This window comes from Haliotis rubra, unplaced genomic scaffold, assembly GCF_003918875.1.
Source record: "Haliotis rubra isolate DU_JTF1 unplaced genomic scaffold, ASM391887v1 Scf219, whole genome shotgun sequence".
NCBI lineage: Eukaryota > Metazoa > Mollusca > Gastropoda > Lepetellida > Haliotidae > Haliotis > Haliotis rubra.
The window spans coordinates 1,263,216-1,277,255 of NW_025766214.1; the positions used below are offsets into that span (position 1 = coordinate 1,263,216).

The following is a 14,040-nucleotide window of genomic DNA, read 5'->3' on the forward strand; positions in this document are numbered from 1 at the left end:
CTAGGGTGATAGTCACTGGTCTCAAACTGATTGTTGTTGCGATACGACTGTTATAAGCCTAGGGTGATAGTCACTGGTCTCAAACTGATTGTTGCGATACAACTGTTATAAGCCTAGGGTGATAGTCACTGGTCTCAAACTGATTGTTGAGATACAACTGTTATAGGGTGATAGTCACTGGTCTCAAACTGATTGTTGAGATACAACTGTTATAAGCCTAGGGTGATAGTCACTGGTCTCAAACTGATTGTTGCGATACGACTGTTATAAGCCTAGGGTGATAGTCACTGGTCTCAAACTGATTGTTGCGATACGACTGTTATAAGCCCTAGGGTGATAGTCACTGGTCTCAAACTGATTGTTGCGATACGTTACCTAGGGTGATATCAAAACTGATTGGGTGATAGTCACTGGTCTCAAACTGATTGTTGAGATATCGACTGTTATAAGCCTAGGGTGATAGTCACTGGTCTCAAACTGATTGTTGCGATACAACTGTTATAAGCCTAGGGTGATAGTCACTGGTCTCAAACTGATTGTTATAAGCGATACAACTGTTATAAGCCTAGATTGTTGCGATACAACTGTTATAAGCCTAGGGTATAGTCACTGGTCTCAAACTGATTGTTGCGATACGACTGTTATAAGCCTAGGGTGATAGTCACTGGTCTCAAACTGATTGTTGCGATACGACTGTTATAAGCCTAGGGTGATAGTCACTGGTCTCAAACTGATTGTTGCGATACGACTGTTATAAGCCTAGGGTGATAGTCACTGGTCTCAAACTGATTGTTGCGATACAACTGTTATAAGCCTAGGGTGATAGTCACTGGTCTCAAACTGATTGTTGCGATACAACTGTTATAAGCCTAGGGTGATAGTCACTGGTCTCAAACTGATTGTTGCGATACAACTGTTATAAGCCTAGGGTGATAGTCACTGGTCTCAAACTGATTGTTGGCGAGCGATACGACTGTTATAAGCCTAGGGTGATAGTCACTGGTCTCAAACTGATTGTTGCGATACAACTGTTATAAGCCTAGGGTGATAGTCACTGGTCTCAAACTGATTGTTGCGATACGACTGTTATAAGCCTAGGGTGATAGTCACTGGTCTCAAACTGATTGTTGAGATACACTGTTATAAGCCTAGGGTGATAGTCACTGGTCTCAAACTGATTGTTGAGATACGACTGTTATAAGCCTAGGGTGATAGTCACTGGTCTCAAACTGATTGTTGCGATACGACTGTTATAAGCCTAGGGTGATAGTCACTGGTCTCAAACTGATTGTTGAGATACAACTGTTATAAGCCTAGGGTGATAGTCACTGGTCTCAAACTGCCTCAGGGTGATAGTTGAGATACGACTGTTATAAGCCTAGGGTGATAGTCACTGGTCTCAAACTGATTGTTGCGATACGACTGTTATAAGCCTAGGGTAAAGTAATAGTCTGTCTCAGTCTGTGAACCACAATAATTTCCCCATCTGCCCAGTCTTAAAAGTTTATACGAAGCAAGTCTAGGTTTCCTCAGCTTCAGGTTCTGAATCACCCATCTCACTTGGACTCATTTTCTATTTTTTTTAAATCATTTGTTTCTATTATAAGTTCATATATTCAGACACTAACCGTTAGTATTGTAAAATATGGGCGATACGATCGTCTCAGGAATATGATTGCTTTGTGTTGATGTCTAGTACCACAAAATCATAAATCGTTACTTGTACCATCAATTCTCCTTTTCGCATGTGGACAGCAATCATAACGAAATATACTAATCCCTTAAAGCTATTGAAACATTTGCCAGACATAATAAGACTCATGGTCTTTCAGCACCATGCGTACAAGAGTTTAGGATTTGATGAAAATGTTAAATGTCTACATCAGCTGTTTCCTCCCATGTGAATATGTTGTTTCAATGTAATCAATGTATGTTGTTTTAAGTAATCAATTTGAGAAGGGTCTCCCCATTCATACCTGAAAACCCAGAATATTATACCATAATTAGTGTATGTTACTAAAACCTGTCAGTTTGGCTCTTTGAGGATTGAAACTTAATCTGATACAGAGAAACCCAAGACTTTGTCTGTTTATCATATGGAGTAAAGGTATTAAGCTGGGATAGATTTACTGCAGGTGCTTGTAAGGATATTAAGTAAGCTGTCAGAAGTATGTAAATATAGGTTTATATTGTGTATGTAATGTGTCATGATCATGATGACTGACAATCTAGTGGTGTGTTATCAAGTGGACTGTGAAAGGATAATCCCTTATAGAAGTAGTATACCAGAGTAGGATTTGATGGGAAGGTTGAGGATTCAGGTGTAAGTGCTTGCTCTGCACCTGTGAAGATTCACATGACAAACACTGTCTTGTATGATTCATAAACTGTATTTTCCCCTGGCACAGTTGGCTTCCTCTGTCCATTCTTCTTTAGGTTTCAGTGTGCACAAGGGTTCTCAGAGGCATACATCATTAGAGGCAACAAGTCTGAAACAATGCCCTGAGAATCAATAATTCACACCTTTTTTTTTTAACAAGGATGACATTATGCATATGACATTATGGTTAATGTGACATTAGGGTAATGTGTTCCTATTTAGTTCACCGCCTCCGTGGTATAGTGCTTAGAGCGTCCGCCCGGATCCCCAGCTGCGCCAAACCAAAAGATGTTAAAATATGGTACTTGTTGGTCCCTGCCTGGCGCTCGGCATTAATGGGTACAACAAGGACTGGTCGGCTCGGAGTCAGTATAATGTGTCTGAGTAGGGTATTCATGCTTAACTGTGGCATGGTATCTCAGTGAGTTAGCACTATAAAACCAGCAAAAGCCTGGTCTAGTACATGCAGCTGCACATACACATGCATACACATTGTCATATGAGTGAAATATTCTTAAGTGCGACGTTAAACCCCATTTCACCTCACCTCCTATTTAGTTCAGAACTCTTGAGAATTGATATTTGACAGAGTTGTGGTCCTTGTTAGATCTTTAGGACTGTGCTGGTAATCGGGACAAGAATCCTTGGAATCAGCTGTATGTGACATTGTGAATTTGGCATGAAACGAATATCACTGAGTTTGACAATAACCCCATGGTTTTATTTATTACTTTGCTCAAATGAGAGCTGATTTCAAGAGCATCACTTATGAACCTCTTAACACTTCGATAAATGTGTGTGTATTGCATGAATTGTTGTTCACTATATCAATCAGTTGATAGTCTGGTCCACTCTTTGATTATTTACAGGCTGCCATCATAAGCTGTTTGAGTGTGGCATTCGACAACAAATGCAAATAAAGATAACACCAGTTCACTTGTTCTGTTGCTAACCAACATATTTATTTTTCAGGTGGTATGACGTCCTTATCGAGTTTCCTAGATCCATGAATGCAATTTTGAAACCACGGCGGAAGTCCACACTAGGCCTGTGCAATAAGGAAAACGTGCAGGTGAGTTAAGCATCTACCCTCTTGATGTCATCTACTGACCCAGAGCTGTATACCCGCTAATACTACAACCTCATCTGACCCAGCCAACACTTGCTTACCTCCCCTTAATGTTGTCAATTTGAAAATGTGCAAGAGTATCTATTAATGATGAATGCGAAACTCTAACTCTTCTGACTCTAATATTTACCATTCTAGATTCTTGAAGGTTCAGAGAAGGTAGGGGACATTTTCTAAGATGTTTCAAGATTTTCTTGGTATAATGGTTCAGAAATCTTTCTGTCTTCTTTATTTTTTGGTTTACTCCAGATCTGTGTTGATGGTACTTCAGAGAGTTGGTAATCTTTCTGACTATGAAGTAGCATGTATTAATGGTGTTTGACCTACTCAAACATGCAGATAATATGTTTGGAATGGCAAAGCTAACCGTTTCTCCTGCAGCCTGAGGGATCTAACAAAAAGGGCGAAGATGGCAAGGATATCCTCAAGGGGAGATTCGAGGTTGAGAAGGTGAAGGGAAAGTCGGATATGCCAACATTTTCCACATTTAAGGGGGTTCGTAGTCTGAAGCACAAGTATGACAAGAACTACCAGGACGGCTTACGTAAGAGTAGCAGCTTACACGACTTGTCTTCAGAGGACAAAAAGGTTGATAGTGATTTGGTGTCGTCACGATTCCTCAGTCGATCAGGTGATCGTCTTGACTATGTCAGCAAAAATAACAGTCTGTACAACATCTCTGGTCATTCGAAGATCCTGTCAGATTCGAAATACACGAGTAACCCTTATTTCACCCTACCTCGTGTCAACCGCTCCCCAGCACTCCTCCTACCCAAACCCTATCCAGGAGCTACATCCACTCCAGTGTCGTCTGCTACCGCCCACTCCAACAGACGCAGTTCCTTTGATGACCGGCCACAGAGGAAGAATCTCTCTGCTGCAGAGCGCGCCCGGCAACATCGGGAGAGGTCGACCAGCATGAAGGACTTCCCCACCCAGCTGTCCCTCCCCCGGGATGATGGGTCGGGGGACATGTTGTCCAAAGTGCAGGACGATGGCGCCAGTGAAACCATGAGCACTGATGAGACAGAGAGCAATGAAACTGATGAACTTAAAGTAAGTATTGGCAGTGTTGATTGCTGTGTTCTACAAACAAGATCCATAATGTTTATTGTCTTTCAAGCAATGAAGCCCATGGCATGATAGCTTTGTAATAAATTTCTCAGATCATCTTGTAGTTAATTATTGTAGTTTTCAGATGAACGATATGAAAGAATTCTATTTTCATTTGCAACATTAAGTATTTTAAAACAATATCCTGCTAAGGAAGTGCATGTAATGTTTTATCATCTCTTAAATATTTTTCACTGATTTCTTTTCTTAAATTTTCTAATTGCATGATCAATTTTATTTCAATTTCACTGTCTTGTGTATCAGTGTCGTTCATCCTGTATGATATGCTTCTGTCTATGTACCCTGCATCACACCACTGTCTCCTGTATTACCTTCATTGTACATGTAACTCAGTGATAAGGGATCTAACCCTTGACAACTCCCTATTGAACTGTCCCCATGTGGTACCCTTTCCCTTCAACTACCTCTTGACCAAATAGACCCGCCCACTTTTGCCAAATCCTTACAGTGTGGACTATCATGTATCATTTGTCACATACGACATTATGTGGCGTTTTTGTCAAACTTTAGTAAAAGAGTTAGTTTTGTCTTTTCAGTTTGAATCATATGAGTCTTTGTTTGAATGCATTTATTTACATGTAAAGTCATTTATTCATCAGTGCTGCATATGTTCAAAATACTCATACCAAAGTGGTTAACCTCTATTAATTATCACCGATATTTATGTACTCTTGTCATTTGTATTACTTTAAAAATGGACATTTTCAGTGCCCCATATTCCACCCAGGGTGTTAAGGCTGATGGGTGGTGGGGTAGCCTAGTGGTTAAAGCGTTGGCTCGTCACGCCGAAGACCCCGGTTCGAATCCCCACATGGGTACAATGTGTGAGCCCATTTCTGGTGTCCCCCGCCGTGATCTTGCTGGAATATTGCTAAAAGCGGCGTAAAACAAAACTCACTCAGTCAGTCAGTCAGTTAAGGCTGATGAGCAATAGTTGTACCCTGCCAGTCACAGCAGGTGCATGAACATATGATGAAGCAAACGAGAATACCTGCAATCAATATCAGCTGTCGGGTGTTGATGACAGTCACTTGTTTTTTTCTGCCTGATGTTGAAATTGGACATTTCTTGTTACAATGATATGAGTTTTTTAATATTTTTCAGACATTTAAGGTCCATGTAGATCTGTTCTGTAATTTGAATCAGAAATCAACAATATTCAGGAATATATAATGTTTATGGTAGTTTTGAAAATGTGGACAAATCAGGGCATAGTTTGTATTTTGCAAGTTTATCATTGCTCTCTATTCCAAAATTGAGATGGGCTGATAAAAAAAATGTAAACAAATTTGGATGTTTATTTTCACTGATATATTTTATGAGCCTAACTGAAGGTAAGCTACAGTGCCTAACGACAACTTTTCTATGGATTCAAAGTCTAGTGAGCGGAATCAAAACACCCACAGTAAAAATATGGACAGTAACACAATGAGAAATGACCTACTTATCATTTTTGTAAAGGGCAGTAAGGTAGCCTAGTGGTTAAGTGTTCGCTCATCACACCAAAGACCTGGGTTCAATTCCTTACAATGGGCAATGTCTTAAGCCCATTTCTGGTTTCTAGTTTATTTATGGAAGGTACTTTAAAGTGTGACCACATAGCGCTGACTTAGGAGTCCCTGTGGTACTTTGTAGATGGCCCGCAGTTCTGAGATGAGTGCAGTTAACAGGGCCCACTCCCTAGCTTCCACCCCTGTCAGTCCTGACCCCAAGGGAACTAAATACGAGGCAAGTATATCAGTCAGGGTTCTAATTTCACAGCAATTGTTCTTGTAGTCAGTTTAGGAATAAATCAGTGACACTAATTGTTTATCAATTTTGTAATGTTAATGCGCATCTGTTCGCTTGGAATTTTGTAATGTATGTTTGATTCATGATTTTAGTTCTGCATGTAAATCCCCTTTTATGTTGAACTAATTGTAATATTTATGTGTGTTTTCCTGCACTGATTTTGAATTTTACCTCAGAAAAGGAAAACATGTTCAAACATAGTCATTCTTTTAATTGTGTTGTTATAAGTAAAGTTGATTTTCTTATAAGTTGAATTTTTCAGAAAAAAGATTGATTTGTTCTGAGGTAGAAAAAAAACATTTCTTATGTTGCTTCTGCAGTCATGTGACCATTTGTATTGTCTCTTCATGGATTCTGGAGCTTCGTACACAAATCATTTGCAGTTGTCTTGGTCAAACTTGGGTATTGTTCAATGTTAAATAGTTTTTTGTTTCTGGAATGTATGTCATTCGAAATGAGCAAATCATTCCAGCACATTTCCGTCAGCCTGTTGTGTACAAAGCAACACCCAGTCTTACACCAAACAGGTGCTCCTCAGTTGACAGCATAGAGAAAAAATATCTTGAAATAGCTTCCATCACATTAAAATAGACCTAGCCCTTCCAGCATACCTGTCTCAGAACGGCCTTTAATACGTCTTGTAGCTATGAGTTTCCGAAGACATATCCGCGTGGAATTAAGACGGATTATGAGAAATGAGAAGGTAACCTCTGGTAATTTCTTTCAGACTTATTAGTTTAAAGAAGCAAAATATTCCCTTGTCTGATTTCTAAAACATTGCTGGACAGGACTGGTTGTAATTTCAAAATTCTAACTTTTTTTAGGCTCTATCGTTTTACATTTGAGCATGACAGTTGACAGAATGAGAAAATGCACAATATTCAAGTTTGACCGATTATATTATTATTAATGGTGATGTCATCTAATGTGTGTTGTTGCTGCAGGACCTGGTCTACATGAAGAAGGGCTGGCTCATCAAGCAAGGCCCACTCGACAAGGTGAGGAACATCTTAGTGACCACAGGTGGATTGTCCCAAGGGGATTCTGGGTTAAAATATGTCCCCACCAACTTTAGCTGGCTGTAGTATGGGACTAATGGATCAGGTGACCAGGCATGGTGACTTCGTCGATTGCATGTCATAATATCCAGACACTGTGGATTGTTTCTCATAATATCAATCACCAGATAGTCTGATCCAGAGTACATTATTTAGAGGCCAGCTTCCATTGACTGGATTATTGTTGAATGTTCATAAAACACCCGGGTTCGATCCCCCGAACGTGGCCCGTCATACCAAAAGACCTTAAAATATGGTACTTGTTGGTCCCTGCCTGGCGCTCGGCATTAATGGGTACAACAAGGACTGGTCGGCTTGGAGTCGGTATAATGTGTCTGAGTGGGGTATTCATGCTTCACTGCGGCATGGTATCTCAGTGGGCTAGCACTATAAAACTAGCTTCAGTCTGGGCTAGTACAAGCAGCTGCACATACACATACACACACATGCACGTCGTCATATGAGCGAAATATTCTCAAGCACGACGTTAAACCCAATTTCACCTCACCTCATAAAAAAACCAACAAAACTCATGGATTATTGTCTTATGCTAGAGGGGACATAGACTGTCGTGATCTGAAGCAACATTATTCTCTGTGCAGAGTTACATCCCTTGATCATACAAGGATCAGTTAGCCCTTATGTGCTCTGTCAACACAAATGTGTATGGATGGTTTTATCAAAGTGGTAAATATACTTCACCTGCGTGACCACTTCGGATATGGTGTAGTATCACATAGTGTAAAACATTTGTCTCCAAGGTCTAAAACTGATTCCTGGCTCTTTTATGCAAGACTCTTATGACTTTAGGGACATTTAGGTAGTCTAGTGGTTGACGCGTTCGCTCGCCATGCTGAAGACCCAGGTTCAATTCCCCACATGGGTACAATTTGTGAAGCCCATTTCTGGTGCCCCAGCCGTGATGTTGTTGGAATTGTGCTAGAAACGGCGTAAAACTAAACTTACTCACTCACTCACATGACTGTACGTGTATCAACCATTGTTGCCCAGATGCCACTCTATTCCTTTTCAATTCCTTACTTTTACAATTCATCAGCTTTCGCCTTTGAGACACATATAGCATGGTTATTTGAATGGCAGTTTGATAGAGATCAGCTTGATAAAGATATTTGTAATCTAACAATATTGCGTAGATGCCAATTACGGTTATGAATATTTGTATAGCTGGGTGAAATCAACATGATTCTGTAACTCTATTAGCCTCTTGACAATACTTGAACTGTTTACGTTAGCAGAGTTACCTCCCTTCCTTTGCAGATCAGATTCTGATGCTGTGATATATTGCATTCAATTCTTTCTGTAATGATATTAATAGATTAAGGCAGTTTTAGCAACAAAGCACATTTTCAAGTGGGTAATTTCCTACATTAGATTTATGTTTAAGTAGTGAGTTATGAGAATAAAACATTTTAATCGGATGCTGTGCTCTATATATAAATTTATTTTTAAAAAACACAACACTTGTTTTCTTGTACAGATTTTTCTCTAAGGTGTAACTGAAATGTTTCAAACACACAGGCTGACTGGATAGAAGTAAAGTGTTTCAAATAAAAGAAATTCTTATATTGAACAACAATTCTAATATGAACATTATTTAGGTATTGGTCATTGTGTTATTAAGGGTGGGTGGAATCAGATCATGGAAAAAAGGTTGTATGTGTTGTTGGAGGGAATAAATAAATGATATAAAAAGAGGGTTGGTTTGTTTTTGTAAAATATGTTTCAGTGTTAGGACACATACCCCTGTAATAAATGACTGGTCGCTGAAACTGGTCTGACCTTTTGACATACAGGCATTTAAATATTTCCTACAACCACAAAGAGTGAGTGAGTGAGTTTAGTTTTTCGCCGTACTCAGCAATATTACAGCTATATGGAGGCGGTCTGTAAATAATCAAGTCTGGACCAGACAATACTGTGATCAACAGCATGAGCATCGATCTGCGCAATTGGGAACCGATGATATGTGTCAACCAAGTCAGCGAGTCTGACCACTCCGATCCTGTTAGTCGCCTCTTACGACAAGCATGGATTACTGAAGATCAATATTCTACCCCGGACCTTCACGGGTAACAACCACAAAGAACTCTATCAGCTGCAATATAGGTGCCAAGAAAATAAAACAAACTCTTCTTGCAGTGTCACTTTCTAAAGATCCAAATAATGTACTGGTTCCTTCTGTTTTAACAGGACATGAAAAAGCACTGGTTTGTCCTGGCGGGCAACTCTCTCCGCTATTACCGTGACGCTAAAGCTGAAGACATGAATAGTCTTGATGGTCGCATTGACCTTTCAACTTGTTATGAGGTGTCAGAGGTCAACACAGCCAGGAACTATGGTTTTAAGATCAAGGTAATTATAGAATGATATATCATTGTGTATAATGACACATCACAGGCAATCGTTATCAGCCTATATTCACTCCTAATGTGGCATTGATGGCCCAGTTGTCAGTGAAGCTGAAATCTGATAAAGAGTTAAGATGTCTCTTATGCATGCCAGGTTCTAAACATAGGTTTGAATCCAGGATTCACTCTGGTTATGATCCTTGGTTGTCAACACCATATCTGGTGACTTGTAGATTTCACTTTGAGCTTTACTATCACATTCAGCTCACAAACCATGATCTTAATGAACTTTGGTTGCTGTCCAAATTAAGATTTTTTTTAAGACCTTATCTTATTGTAGTGTCTTTTTCAACATTGTATCCTATTGTATTGCAGTCTTTATCAACATTTTAACTGATTATTTTGTTGTCCTTATCACAGTGGACCTTATTGTATTGCAGACCCGAAATGGGGAATACAACCTGGCGGCCATGACGTCCGGGATCAGGAACAACTGGATGAAGGCCATCCGCCTGTGTATGGACCTGCACAGTTCCGGTCGTACACACAGCATGCCATCATCTACCCTTACCAGCAAAACTCTGACAGGGGCACGGGCTGTTGATGATTTTGATGTCAGTGCCACGTCTGGTCAGACCACGACAGTTACCGGGTCCATGGGTGAAACTGCCTTCCAGTTGGTTGGGCGGAGAGAACAGACCAAGAAAGACACCAAGAACACAAGGAGGCATCATTCTGATGTCAATCCCGGAAATGTCAGCAAAGCTTTCTCAGTCAAAGAGTTTTCATCCAGCCTTGACCAAGTCCCAGCCGGTACCTCATCCAGCAACCAAAGCATCGGTAGTGATCGTAGCACTCAAAGTATGGAATATGAACACTCCAATATAGAGAATAAGGGATCACCCCGTCTCTCCCGGGGAACAAAGATCCCAAGACACCACATTCCTCCACAGGATCTTACGTGGCAGAGTGGCAACAATCCCCCACTGAAACGATACGTGGAAGGCAGCGACAATGCACCCACTGCTCCAGGTGGTGATACAGCCCGAGTTCCAAAACGTTCCATCATGAGTGAGAGCAGCAAGGAAGAAGAACAGAGAGAGAAAATGAGACGTGGGATGTCGCCGAGTGCAAGGGTGAAGGAAAAAACCCGACCTGCTAAAGCTGCCCGCATGCATTCCCCTCCCCCTTCAGATGATCCATATCACTTCAATCTGTCCGGCTCCAGTAAGGAGACCTACTCGGGAGACTCTGATAATGACGAAGTCGATATGGGGGACCGGAGTCTGTCACAGGTAGGCTGGGTGATATATCACCATATTCACTGTCTCATTGAAAAGTATGGTAGAGATATTATAATCATGGGGTTTTTTTTAATATCTTTGTGCAGTTTTTTCAACTCAGTTTTTCACTTACGGGACACAAGCGGCTGCAATTTCCTCATCAGAGTTGCATCCCTTGGGCTCATCAATCAAATGATTGTTGATTTGCATCCCTGTTCACCTTTATTTTGTTGCTGAGTTTATAAGCACCATATCTGTGCTCGTGGGTCACTAATGTGGCAAATTTCTGAGACCTTCCATTGGTCTTTTTCCCACATTTAGCTGGCATGCCGTAGAATATTGTTCTAAGTGGCATTAAACCCATCTCACTCACTCCCTTATTGTTGTAGAAAAATATAAGTCATAGTTTTTCTTAGTGGTTTTACTCAACTCAGTTTTGAACATTGATGTAGCATCAATAAAATATAGTATATGTAATCATTCTGTATTTGTAGGTGTTTTTTTCATATTTGTGACTTATACTTAATTATATTATTTTAAAAGATGCATGTCATTTTTTTCAGTTGTTTGAACATTTTGTTTCGTACTAATGGTTGTAATTGACCCTGAAGCTAAGTATGCAAACCCTAGCCAAAGCACATGACACCTGCATCTACACTGACGATGTACTGCCCCAATTCCTGCAGTCTATTCCATGTCCCCCAAACTATCTTCATATCAGCTGGAATGTGATTGAAATTTGAAGTTAATTAACACTAACATTGAGAGTTATAATTCATCATGGATATTTATGTAGTATATACCTAATAAAGATTTAATTGCTCTTTTGTTGATTAACTGTTGTGCTGAAATATGTATATGATTTTTATAATTTTTTATCATTGTTAAGATTAAATGTAAACAAAACCTTGTAATGTCATATTGCCCCAGCTAATTTGTATAGTAAATAATTTGCCTGGTATGACTCTACATAAAGTAGACACAATCTGTTTCAAGTGTCAACATATCAGGATTGGAATAGGTGCGTGTATGTTTCAATACATTGTTTGACATGCTATTGTACAGCACATATGTGCACATTACAAGTGGCCTGTATTACAGTACTGATTTGGCCTTGCCAGGTGCAATATGATACCCACTTGTGAAGTATATGAATAGATGTTGGAAACTGTAAATCACAGACTAGCAATCGTTTAAAGGTCGACATTATGTTTTTGAAAGCTAATGGATTTTGATTGTTTATTAGATTGGAATTTGATTTATTATTGAAATTATCTAATAATAAAATGCTGTCAAAGAATTTCATTGATGATGGAATAAGGGAGATAACTCTGTTTTAGGACCAGTTTAATGATGAACAGATGCGATCTGAAGATGACGACAACATGATGGGTGGAGCTTCGTCAGGGTCCATCAGTGATGGAGGAGGGGTTCTAGTGGAGTTTCTGGAAACAGAGGTAAATACTGTAGGGAAACTCAGATCAGGCAGTTTGTTTGCAGTGTTACACATAAAGGGTTAAAAGGAAGGGTCCTTGTGCTAAATACTAGTTATAGACTGAGTGAGTGAGTTTAGTTTTACGCCAACTCAGCAATATTCCAACTATATGGCGGTGGTCTGTCAATAATCGAGTCTGGACCAGTCAGTCCATTGATCAATAGCATGACCATAGATCTATGCAAATGGGATACGATGACATGTGTCAACCAAGTCAGCGAGCCTGACCACCCGATCCTGTTAGTCGCCTCTTACGACAAGCATGGGTTACTAAAGATCAATTCTAACCCGGATCTTCACAGGTTAGTTATAGATTGAGGATATTCTACAGTGACAAGCCTCAGAGGCCACGAGACCCTTTCATCTCACTATTACTGAAGTGGTGGTTCCTGTGATAGTGGCCTGTAAATAATGGATTCTGAATCCAACCGACCTGTGATCGACATCATGAGCATTCATCTACACAACTGGGATATGGTGACATACATGAACCATATGACAGCTCGATCTTGTTAGTCACCTCTTACTCCCTTTCTTAGAAGTAGAAATATTATTCATAAAATATCTGTGAGTGAGTTGAGTTTTATGCCGCACTCAGGAATATTCCAGCTATATGGCGGCGGTCTGTAAATAATAGAGTCTGGACCAGACAATCCAGTGATCAACAGCATGAGCATCGATCTGCGCAATTGGGAACCGATGACATGTGTGAACCAAGTCAGCGATTCTGACCTCCCGATCCCGTTAGTGGCCTCTTACGACAAGCATGGGTTACTGAAGGCCAATATTCTAACCCGGATATTCATTGGTAAAATATCTGTACATGCTTGTGACATTAATTGATTAATGTCTCATTAGAGATAAGAATATCATACTATGTAAGGAATTCCTATTTTATCAAGCAAGGTTGTTTGAACAATGTTTGTTATACAGTAGACTAGGGTTAAAAAGAATTCCAAGAGACTACTAGTTTTAGCATGTTAACTGTGGTTGGGTAAACACATTTTAACGAAAATATTCAACATATGTTCGAACCAAACACACCCAGTTCATTATGTCCATCACTTCATTATATGCTAGTTTTTAAGATAAATGTAATTTAACAGCGGCTTTTCATGTGGAAGTTAATGGCTTTTATATACTTTATTGTAAGATATGATTTCTAAGGGATGTTAATTAGCAACTTCCATCTGAGGACATTCTTGGGCAGAAAAGGTTTTTAGTTCACCTTGCCTGTTGTCATATCAACCATAATAATGATTGGTGATTGCAACTATAACTATAGCTGTTATACGCCTGTGGCATTAGACAACATGCATACTCTGATACAGTTGAAGATTTGTGCAGTAATGTTGGTTTATAGATTTGGGTATTGTGTTGAACAATTATACTAGACTAGAC

The 14,040-nt window shown here is 39.8% G+C and overlaps 1 protein-coding gene across 1 annotated transcript in view; it reads left to right on the top strand.

The window, feature by feature from the left end:
* The window catches only part of LOC124277183 (A-kinase anchor protein 9-like), a 119,382-nt gene that overhangs the window by 66,753 nt on the left and 38,589 nt on the right, over positions 1–14,040 (top strand). Inside the window, exons 5-11 of the mRNA XM_046712853.1 lie at positions 3,353–3,452; positions 3,891–4,565; positions 6,279–6,371; positions 7,379–7,432; positions 9,704–9,865; positions 10,302–11,156; positions 12,485–12,601. Coding sequence (XP_046568809.1) covers positions 3,353–3,452; positions 3,891–4,565; positions 6,279–6,371; positions 7,379–7,432; positions 9,704–9,865; positions 10,302–11,156; positions 12,485–12,601 — 2,056 coding nt within the window. The remainder of the gene's footprint in view (positions 1–3,352; positions 3,453–3,890; positions 4,566–6,278; positions 6,372–7,378; positions 7,433–9,703; positions 9,866–10,301; positions 11,157–12,484; positions 12,602–14,040) is intronic.